A 10,708-nucleotide genomic window follows, 5' to 3' on the forward strand; every position below is an offset into this window, starting at 1 on the left:
GTGTGTGTTTAGAGGTTCAAGAACATCAAAACTCTAGAAATTTAGTCCCCTTCAAAAGTGCTTTGTTAGCACTTTTGTATATGTTGTAAATTTAAATACATTAAATTTTTTAAGCTTTACATTGAGTCACATTTGTTGTATATATTACATTTGCTTATCTGGAGCAAGCTAAGAACCCAGCTGTAGAACAGAGATAAAAACAGGATCATAGCCATGGTTTTATTGGTTATGTAAGGTATGTAAGCTTTTGTAAGGTAGCATCAAAACGTCTTTACTAACTGGGGAGCTGAGCAGGTAGTTATAGCCAGGTTGCCTTTAACTGCAAGAGACGAAATGGGGATCCAGGGCAACAGGTGACTCGGAATGTACTTTAATTTCCGAGTTCTGTTTGAAAGTGGAGTCAGTAGCTCTGGTTAGGTAGCTTGCATTAACGTAAAGTGCTTATGATTGCTGGAGCTGGCTTGAAGCCTTTTGGAGCCGTTGTAAGGGTGACACCTAGTGGCGATTATTTGCAGACGACAAGTCGTCGCCATCATTTAGCGTTACCCTTTAACTGTCTCACCGGCGTCTCCGAAAAACCAGTGTCACTTGTGACAAACAAATCTTGATCATCTGAAACAATTATTATTTCTCAGGACTCGGACGAGCGCTTCCTCATACGTCACCGACAGGCGACCAATGGCAGCGTTCATTTTCAGAGCTTACCCACCGCGAGGTAGAAGAATGTAATTCTACTCAGAAGCTTTTCTTTGCTGGTAATCATCTTATTTGGCGACACAGTGCAGGGAGGACTTCACTGAGAAACAGTATTTCGGATGAATGAGACCTGCATGTAGCCGTGTGCTCGACAGGTGTAGCGTCCTTGTGCTGTTTTTCACGAAATACTTTAGCTGCTCCTTGGGGTGACAAGCACATCGTGCTCACAAATGACTGATCCCCAGCAAAGGTAAATAACATACAGGAGGGAGGGAGTCTCTTAAAGGCTTGTATTTCTCATTTATTTACTCAGTGGACATACACGAAACTTTTGGTATTGATTTATTTCATTTGGAAAGCGATCTGGGTTCCCTTTGGCCTCGTTTTGCTGCCAAGCAGTTTCTGTCGTGTTTATTCATTTATTGTCTCAACGGACGAATCCCTGATTATTGTAACCAGATTGTCATGTCATTTTATTTATCGTCTGGATAAAGTAGAAGAGCAGCATACAGGAGAGAAGCTGCTTTGCCATAAACATTTCTCGTCACGTTAATCGTTAACATCTGTCTCGGATTTGGGGTCTTTAACCTCATCAGACGCAATGAAAAACACTGCCAGCGGCCCGCTGACAGTTAGTTATGAAGTGCGTGTCAAAAGCACTTCTCTAGTCTTTTTTGCTCCAGCGACAAACTGAATTTAAGTGTTGCTAATATTAGTTTTAATCATCCCGTCTTTAAACTAAACAAAAGGAGGAGGTCTTGACGTGACGTCACCATAATAAATCAAACGGCTTCTCTAGGCACGAGCAGCGAAGTTAATCACTATGTCGTCATTTGTGCACATTATACATTAAACGCATGTCTACTGCTGTGTCAGCGCGCTATGACTTCATAGACATTCAAATAGTTTTTTAATGACATTTTTCAAAGACTAAAATCATGAGGCAAAGTATTATAATTTTAAAATTATTGCAATTAAAAAAAGAAAACAATGATAGCAAAATTAATTGTACAACTACATGCAGTCAGTCTGCTATCAAGACGTTTAATGACTGATATTTGTTGGCCTTTGTGGTTTGGCTGTGCATCAAATTGACTGAGTGTGGTGCTGTTTCATGTAGACATGCAATAACTTGGACCTCGCAGCTGTGGAGACATTATCGCCATGAAAGGCTTCAGCTCCAGATTGGGCTTTTCGCTGGGCTTCATTTTAGGGGCCTGCAGTACGTACTTCTTCCTTCACCAGGTGTGGTTTGAGAGAAGTTACCCTGTTCTGTCAGGAGCTCAGGAAAAAGTCACTGCTGTAAGGGAGAGGCCGACCAGCTGGAGGAAGGAGGGAGCTGCTGTTAAGAATCTGCACCTTCCTCACCGTACAGGTGTGTTATGTTGTGAATACATTTTTTTTTTCTAATTTAATAATAGCTTTCACATATTTACAGTGCAGGAAACATTCTAAGCCCGTGACTGAACTTTGCCTTAAAGTTTAGAGATTGGTTTACAGACACAACGGACTTGAAATAGCACCAAGTCTACTTTAGACTGTATAATGATGATAATACCTATTCTGCTTTGGACTGTGATGCATATATGGATTTTTTCCACTATTGCTTTCATGCTACTTCCAATTGGCATGGCCAAAATAATGACAGCTGAAAGGATGTGGAAGGGAACTAACTGCATATGTATCCAAATGTGTTAAGCAGAGTGTGGTGTGGCTTGTAGAATGACAAATGCAACAGGTCAACTGCATACCAGTTAACACTGCTATATACTGTCGTGTGTCCCTCCAGATGAAGACAGCCAGGTGGCAGATATGTTGTATCAGAAAGTACGTGTTCTCTGTTGGGTGATGACGGGGCCGTATAACCTGCAGAGCAGGGCCCAACATGTCAGGGCTACCTGGAGTCGGCACTGCAACATCGTCGTGTTCATGAGCTCTGTGGACGACCCTGACTTCCCCACTGTGGGCCTGGGGACAAAGGAGGGCCGTGACCAGCTCTACTGGAAGACCATTCGAGCGTTCCATTATGTCTACGAACACCACGGGAATGAAGCAGACTGGTTCTTAAAAGCGGATGATGACACCTATGTGGTAGTGGAAAACCTGCGCTGGATTCTGTCCAACCACTCCTCCGAAGAACCAATCTATTTTGGCAAGCGCTTCAAACCTTATACCAAACAAGGCTACATGAGTGGGGGAGCAGGTTATGTACTCAGTAAAGAAGCCCTCAAAAGATTTGTGGAAGGCTTTCGAACCAAAGTTTGCACACACACGACCCCTGTGGAAGACCTAGCTCTCGGTCAGTGTTTGGAGAAGATGGGTGTTCTGGCAGGAGATTCCAGAGACACTTTGCAACGAGAAACTTTTCACCCATTTGTGCCAGAGCACCATCTTACTGGCAAGTTCTCCAAGAGCTTCTGGTACTGGAGCTATTGCTACTACCCAATTGTTGAGGCAAGTCCCCTCACATTAGTTTTATTTTTGAGCGAGTAATAGTGAAATGGGCTTACACATTGTGGTGGTAAAAAACAAAGAAATCTTTTCATACAAAGGCCATTTCTAAAATCCAGTTCACAGATAGCGCGTAGATTAACCTTGTTAGAAAGGGGCAAGTTAGGTTAGGCCGTCATGCTGATGACGGACTGAACCTTAAATTAGAAATCCTTTAATGTCATTAGCTTATGTCTTCCATTCAAGTGACAGAGGTCTTTCATTTAAAAAAGTGTACACACTTTTTTCTTAGTGAAAGTTACACTTACTGTCATATAGGCAATAATGTTTACAGTCTTTAACTGAAAGTACTTCAAAGACTGTATATTTAGTGCTAACACTAAAAAGTTCCTAATTTAGAAAAATAATCAAATTTTGAATTTAATGTCAGGCACATACAAACTTTCAAAAAAAGTTGGATCAAGAACATGTTTACTGCTGTGTGGTGTCATGTTTTCATTTAACAAAACTGCTTTAGAACTAAGGAGGCCAGCTTATATAGAAAACTTTTCAACAGTTCAAGCCCTTCTTTGAATTTTAGTGTCACACCATGCCAAACTTTTTCAATCGATGGCGTATCTGGACTTGTAAGCTAGCCAGTTTAACATTTTAAATATGGAGACATGCAATCAGAATATTGGCAAATTTGGTTTGACAATATTCTGACTGAAACCAGGAAGGTGTTTTCTTTAAAAACCAAAAAAGGCCTTCCTTTGGATGGCAACATAATTTGCTCCAAAATATGTTTGGCCACACATACTGTAGCAGTCAATTAGCCAATCACATGGCAGAAACTCAGTGAATGTAGGTATGAGGACCTGATCATGATGACCTAGAGACTTTCAAACTGACTATCAGAATGGGGAAGACAGTTTCAGATGGGCTGGCCTAAGTGTTTCAGAAACTGTTGCCCTACTGGAATTTTCCTTCATAAACATCTGTACAGTTCACATAGAAAGGAGAAAATATCTAGTGGGAGGCAGTTCACTGGGTGAAAATGCCTTGTTGATGCAGAAGTCAACGGAGAATAGCCAGATAGTAACTCAAATAGCACTTGTTATAACCAAGATATGGAGAAGAACATCTCTCAGCGCACAACATCTTGAGCCTTGAAGCAGATGTACCAGAGCAGTAGAAAACCACACTGGTTGCCACTACTGTCAGCTAAGAACAGAAAACAGTCTCGCACAGGCTCATTAAGACAATCGGATGGGCCGGTCAGAAATTGCCATAGCAACATGAAGGTATGGTCCCATCCTGCCTGTATCGCAGGAATATTCTCCTGGCACACTTGGCACAGCACCAACTGAGCATTGTTTAAATGCCAGAGCCTACATTACTATTATTTTTGACCATTTGCATCCCTTTATCACCACAGTGTATTTATCTTCTGATGGCTGCTTCTAGCAGCCATCTGTCAAATCAACAGAACACTGTGGTGAAACATGAGAATCATGGATGCGGAGCCCATGAATCTGCAGCAAATGCATGATGCTGTCAGGTTCATATTGAGAAAAATCTCTGAGGAATGTTTCCAGCACCTCGTTGAATATATGCCAGTATTAAGGCAGATCTAAATGCCACTAGCAAGGAAAATCTAATGAAGTGGCTAATGGATGTATATTGTTGAGCATTAATGCTACCTTCACAGTAATCCAAGTAATCAAGGGTTGAGGAAACTTCTTTGAAAGCACAGTTTTACAAATTACAGGTGACACCATGCTTCAAAAGGTTGAATAAAGAAAAGGTATGCTTGACACAAATCTAATATGATAAATTAAAGGATAAAGTGGTTAAAACTACTTGGCTCAAAGAGTGTTGCAAAACGTGACCACTTGTTCATAAGTGATACTTAAATAAACTGATAAATAAGTAAATAAATTATCCAGCTATTCAGTGGAACGTTTGCTTTGATTTCCAGACCAAATGTCTGAGTGAAACGTAAGCCTTTCCAAACCTACAGTTCATCTACGGTTATCACCCGAAGCAGGATTAGTCAGTTAACCAAGTAACAGATTTAATCGCACCGAGCAGGGTCTCTGAACATGTGAAGGAATAATCAATAATTCTGACCAATTTATATCTCTTTATTTATTTAATTATTTAGAATCACATTTAAAAACTGTTGCCTGATGTTTTGTATATTTTACTTTGAATTAGAAACATAGGCATTGATTTAAATGAATCATCAGAAGAGTACTGACTAAAATAAATGAATATGTGAGTATCTAACACATTCAAGTTGTGTGCCTGACCCTTGCAAACAATAATTGAATTGGAAAAAAGAAAGTGTTCATTTTAAAGTAGACGATTGCAGCACAGACAATGTGCTGTCGAATGAGGGGAAAATTGGTCAATTTGTTGCTGATGATGCAACTAATCTATTGTACTTTGCAATTAAAATGAGGCAGGTTCATTACTGATGCTGTCAAGTGCTGTCTGCCTGAGTATGGAGCTGCTTTATTTTTATTTTTTAAAGGGTAATAAGAACATAAATGTACTTTTAATATTTTTAAGCCACAATTATTATTATTTTTTCCTCAGACAATGAAAAGGAAAAACTGTGACAACATGTGTCCGTTTATGAAACAGTAGTTAGTTTTAATATTACTCTTATTATTCTTTCTGGGTCACAAAATAAACATTTAACATATTTTCAGGTGAGAATGTAGCTGTGTAAACCTCAAATATCTGCTCAGTTTATCAGGACACCACATATTTTCAAAAGCGCTCCACGTTTTCGGAGACGTCTGTTACCCACTAGCTCGATAGCTACCCAGGGACAAGGCTCACTAGAGCCGTGAGAACACCGGACTCCCGGCAAATCGTGTTCAAACCCACCACCGTCTTTCGCTACTCAGGTTAAATATATATGAGTCACTTAGATAACTTAAAAATGTTATTGTTTGGCTTTTTTTAGTATTTTATTTGTTCCTGAGTAAATCGCTTTGGCTGAGATTAAAGTTATAGTTTTTACACAGCTGAATAAACGTCAACCAGACAGCTGATCATCAGAAGTATGAGATGCTGGAGAATATACTCCGGTGTCCTGTTATAGTTTAGATAGCAAGGAGTTTATTAAACTTCACTGAAACAATCTGCAAATTTCATTAAAATTTAATAAACTATCATCTTGTCTTTATTTTTAGTTAGCACAGACCTTAAACACTTAAAGCTGTAAGCTAATGATAGTTATATAAGAGCAGATGCTGCTGGTGCAGTAAGCTGTACGTTTTACGTCCAATGGATGATGATCTGATAGTCGACTATCAAAATAATCGTTAGTGGCAGCCCTAATGTGCAGCACTCTCTTTTCTTTGGACCGTATGTGGTTATTTGTCTTTATTAAATCCAATATTTTGTTGAAAATTACATTTCAGTTCAGAGATTGAAAGCAGAGAGCAGTGTACACTTTGTACAAGGACGATTACTGATCATGTTCTCAGGTGTGGGCATTAAAGCAAAACTCAGTGGTTTACAATAGCAATGACTATCAATGTGATTATGGACGGTGACTGCTACTCATGTAGTAAAAATATGAATACTTCAGTGTTAACATATTTTGAGTGAGTTGCTTTTTATTGTTCTGTGTGTGGTTTATGTTTTTAACCTACGTGTTATTCTTCCTTAGGGTCCGCAGTGCTGCTCAGACCTGGCTGTATCGTTTCATTATATCGAAGCAGAGCTGATGTACGTGATGGAGTACTACACCTACCACCTAAGAGCGTATGGTTATATTCCACGCTACCAGCCCTCTTTACGTCATGGTTTGAATGTCAGCCCACACTCGCAGACGGCTGTAACAGCGGGACTTAAAGCAGTTCGAGGGGTGAAGGACGGAAAGAATCGCACAACTGTTGCCTTTTCTCTCAATGGAAACCAAACCAAAGAGGATACGGTGACAGAGGAAAAGGAGACTGAGAATTTAAACTCCCATCTCACTGTGAACAGGACTGCAGTCGAATAAAACGCTGTATTGTATTAGCTGTGTTGTGTTTTTAGATGGTACTGAATGTGTTTTAACTGCAGTGTGTCTGATCGCCATCAGAAACTACATCAGGAGCACCTGTGGCTACTTTCCTTCTGTGATTAGTCAAGAAGAACTGTGGTGAAAAGTATGACTTTTTCAGATAACCCTTTTACTGCGCACTAACAACTCTTTTCTGCTGAGTATGACAACATGAGTGAGTTGTTAAAGATAAGAGATGTTTGAGTGGAGGCTACATGTGTCTCAGCTGTGTTCAAACAATATGAACATCTGGTTTAGCCTTAATTATATTTGACATCATCAGTGTTTGAATTTATTGTCACAGCCAATGTGCTTGGAGTTATGTAGGAAAAAGCAATAGATGTATGACATTTATTATTAATTGTGAGTAATTAAGTAATTTGGCATAAAATGCTTCAAGTTAATAAATTAATTTTGTTTAAATTTCGTTTGTAACTCAATCTAATTAACACACGCTTTAAAACCAGAGCCAGGATGTTTGATATGATGTTTGTTTCAGAAATGCAAAATAAAGTGTTTTCTTTTCACCTTTCAGAGTATATTTGAAACCCCCCGTTGAACCGTTTGAGCACCTGATTTTATTTAACCCAACACTGTGATTGAACAGTATTGTCTCAACATGAGACAACAGCTTGAAGAATCACTTAAACAACAAGGGAAACTGCACCGACATTTAAATGAATGAATTATGTATAAAAATTACATTTATTTTGAACTTTAAGAAAAAGAATGACATGATAAAGAAATAGAATTTATTACTTCTAATTATGCTTTGTCTCCAAATAAAACCGTACATTATGCTTGGTACATTGTCACTTTCATAAGCCAGGTACAGTGGGAATCATGTTTTTTTTTTTTGTTTCTATCAGACATTTGGTTTGCTGTTGATGCTCTCGGTGACATTCTGTCATTGTAGCCAAATGAAAGTAACTCTCAGTGTCTACAGTCCCTGAAGTAACCTGCAGGAAAAAAACAAAACACATACATGGACATAAGTACCCTAAAAATCCACTGTGAGAACTACAAGTAGAGATTTACTTTAAGAAATGAAAAGCATGCAGATGGTTTGCATAAACCAGTCCCTTTTAAAACACCCCAAATCTTCCGAAGTTCTATGTCTGAAATCGGTTTTATCCTTAATTATGCAGGATGATCATTAACTTATTTTTTCTAAACAGCTGACATTTGGTGATGTCTGTTTAAGAATAAGGAAGAAGCACTCACCTCAGCCTGCACTTGTTGAGAAAAATGCCTCTCCTCTCTGGATACTCTCTCCTCCAGGCACCATTATCTGTAACATATACATAGAAAACATGAATATGAAAGGCGACAAAGCTAAAAGGACATGGATATTAGACACCTGCCATACACTCACCAGTCTCTGCGTTTCTCCGTCCCATAAGTCCAATAAAAATGTCATCCATCTCCCCTTATATATAAAAAGCAAAATGCAATATTTCATGACAATTTTAAACGGTCGTTTTACGCCATAAGTAAATTACAAAATCTTACTTTTTTGGGATGGTTGTTCAGCGTCAGCCTCTGATGAAGAAAATAAAACAAAAACAGAAGACCGGCGAGATTTTCAGAAACATTGCAGCAAATATTTTATTCTTCAGTTTATAGCTTCAGCATTACTGTCATCATACATCACACACACACACACACACACACACACACACACACACACACACACACACACACACACACACATATATATATATATATATATATATATATATATATATATTTTTTTTTTTTTTTTTTTTAAACTGGTCATGTTCGCCCGTCGAAAACACTAACCTGCACTTCTTCTGCCCATCAGACCCACAAAGCTGTCATAATCCAAGTCATTATATCTCTTCAGGATGTTCCGCTTAAAGTTCTCTAAGCCTATGGTCTGCTGCAATAATGAGAAGAATAAAACAAAATCTGATTATTCTAAAATATGTTCTCAGACTCTGGCGCGATGTGGCAGCCTCGCTTCTGTCAGTATGCCCCAGGGCAGCTGCGGCTACAACTGTAGCTGCCTCCACCAAAGTGTGAATGTGAGAGTGAATGAATAGTGGAATTGTACAGCGCCTTGAGGGCCCCGAAAAGCGCCATATAAATGCAATCATTATTATTATTATTATTACGTGCCCGGGAACCTACATCTGAAGTTGATCTGCGCGATCCGGGCTCGTCGCATCTGCACCGGCTGTAGCGAAATTCCATGACGAGGAAAAAAGTCACCAGTAGCAAACCTCTTCTCATCTTGTTGGTGTCGCCTGTGCAAAAACAATTCGTTTTATAAGGTGTTTTCGTAATGGGGAAATTCATTGCATTTTCATTAAGAAACCCACTGCGCACAAGGGACGATGCAATCGGTGCGTAAAAACGCACAATTTACTGTTCGCAAAGTTAGATTGAAGAGAATTTTTCAAAATCAGTAAATAACAGATTCATATTGATCAAAGACAGTAGTTTTACGCAGTGTTTCTTTCTGTTCCGTTACCAAAGAGTTAAAGTAAACCTTAAACTATCTTCTTTCACAACAAGATAACAGTTTAAATGTTATTTTAAAGATCATTTTTAAGCATTAAGACATTTTTTTTAGCTTTTACCTGTTTTCTGTCGAGCAGATAATGCGGTTGGCAAGTCAGCTGAGTGCGCCCAAGTGCAAAGTAGAGTGGAATCGGCTAGATCCCGCTGTGAGAGCCAGTCCGGATGAATGAAGCGTCTGGGCTTTGGGGTAATAAATAATAGCTGGATACCTGCGTAACGCCAATCAGCAGCGTAGGTGGAGTACTCTTTTATCACGTTGCACTGAAGGCTACAGAGCCTACTCATTGATGGTCATGATGATGATGATGATGAGAGCGTCTGCCCCTCCCCTCCCCCCGCAACTCCTCACTGCACACAAAACACGCACACACCCTTTTAAAAAGAAAAGAAAATAGAGAAAAGTTTAGGATTCGTGACGAGGATACATGTTTGTTTTCGTGGACTGAAGCACACCACTGAACATATTTGGAAAAAGATAAGGCTATATCTGCAGTTAGTTTGGGGAAGAAAGGATATAGAAGTCAATTAATCTGACCATTTTAATGGCTTTTAATTTTACATCAACATGGAATTTTTTTAGGAGACAGAATATAAAATATACCATATATAATTGATCTCTGCTGGTTTGAAAGCAAGATTTAAATATGTTTAATATCACTGGGTAGAAATATTATCAGCACAACCATTTTTAGAGCCTATACGCGGTGAGCTGAGCTTGGATAGACACATCTTCATACCAGTCCTGACACAATGAGTAACATGTTATTCAGACATCATTTGAAATTGTTTTCATGCTTGCTAAATTCTCTGTTAAATGGTGTGCGACAGGTGGTGAGATGAAATGTCATCACCTGTCAACCACTGAGGGACTTTTTATACATTTTTTGTGAGTGAAAAACTGCATGGGTAAAATGCTCAAGAACTGCTACTTTTTCAAATTAATTCAGCATAGCCTGGAAATTTAGT

The 10,708-nt window shown here is 39.0% G+C and overlaps 2 protein-coding genes across 4 annotated transcripts; one reads left to right on the forward strand and one right to left on the reverse strand.

Moving 5' to 3' along the window:
- Positions 1-509: 509 nt before the first annotated feature.
- Positions 510-7,722, forward strand: c1galt1la (core 1 synthase, glycoprotein-N-acetylgalactosamine 3-beta-galactosyltransferase 1, like a). 2 transcript variants are annotated; one of them, XM_085260130.1, is made up of 4 exons: positions 510-715; positions 1,817-2,071; positions 2,486-3,150; positions 6,818-7,722. In XM_085260130.1, the coding sequence occupies exons 2-4, from the start codon at positions 1,861-1,863 to the stop codon at positions 7,151-7,153; spliced, it is 1,212 nt and encodes a 403-aa protein (XP_085116256.1). In that variant the 5' UTR covers positions 510-715; positions 1,817-1,860; the 3' UTR covers positions 7,154-7,722. The 2 variants fall into 2 exon arrangements, with proteins under 2 accessions (XP_085116256.1, XP_085116255.1); XM_085260129.1 differs by lacking the exon at positions 510-715 and adding an exon at positions 722-946.
- Positions 7,723-7,759: 37 nt separating this feature from the next.
- tac3a (tachykinin precursor 3a) lies at positions 7,760-9,978 on the reverse strand. Of its 2 annotated transcripts, none has more exons than XM_085260132.1 (7): positions 9,802-9,978; positions 9,350-9,465; positions 8,999-9,095; positions 8,708-8,737; positions 8,571-8,624; positions 8,420-8,486; positions 7,760-8,154 (listed from the first exon to the last, which is right to left on the reverse strand). In XM_085260132.1, exons 2-7 carry the CDS (start codon positions 9,449-9,451, stop codon positions 8,136-8,138), a joined length of 369 nt encoding a protein of 122 aa, XP_085116258.1. In that variant the 5' UTR covers positions 9,452-9,465; positions 9,802-9,978; the 3' UTR covers positions 7,760-8,135. The 2 variants fall into 2 exon arrangements, with proteins under 2 accessions (XP_085116258.1, XP_085116257.1); XM_085260131.1 differs by having other exon boundaries at positions 8,999-9,098; positions 9,802-9,975.
- Between the last annotated feature and the right edge of the window lie 730 nt (positions 9,979-10,708).

Source organism: Mchenga conophoros, linkage group LG20, assembly GCF_057382185.1.
Source record: "Mchenga conophoros isolate Kocher_MC1m ecotype Shallow Benthic linkage group LG20, M_conophoros_male_GT1.1, whole genome shotgun sequence".
Taxonomy (NCBI): domain Eukaryota; kingdom Metazoa; phylum Chordata; class Actinopteri; order Cichliformes; family Cichlidae; genus Mchenga; species Mchenga conophoros.

Excerpts from the sequence above, each read along its gene's own strand:
- tac3a (XM_085260131.1), bottom strand. The coding sequence starts at position 9,451 with ATGAGAAGAGGTTTGCTACTGGTGACTTTTTTCCTCGTCATGGAATTT. Across the intron at positions 9,099-9,349 it reads CGCGCAGATCAACTTCAGAT|CAGACCATAGGCTTAGAGAA; the intron begins GTAGGTTCCCGG and ends TCATTATTGCAG. Across the intron at positions 8,487-8,570 it reads ACGGAGAAACGCAGAGACTG|ATAATGGTGCCTGGAGGAGA; the intron begins GTGAGTGTATGG and ends TATATGTTACAG.
- c1galt1la (XM_085260130.1), top strand. The coding sequence starts at position 1,861 with ATGAAAGGCTTCAGCTCCAGATTGGGCTTTTCGCTGGGCTTCATTTTA. Across the intron at positions 2,072-2,485 it reads GCACCTTCCTCACCGTACAG|ATGAAGACAGCCAGGTGGCA; the intron begins GTGTGTTATGTT and ends GTGTCCCTCCAG. Across the intron at positions 3,151-6,817 it reads GCTACTACCCAATTGTTGAG|GGTCCGCAGTGCTGCTCAGA; the intron begins GCAAGTCCCCTC and ends ATTCTTCCTTAG.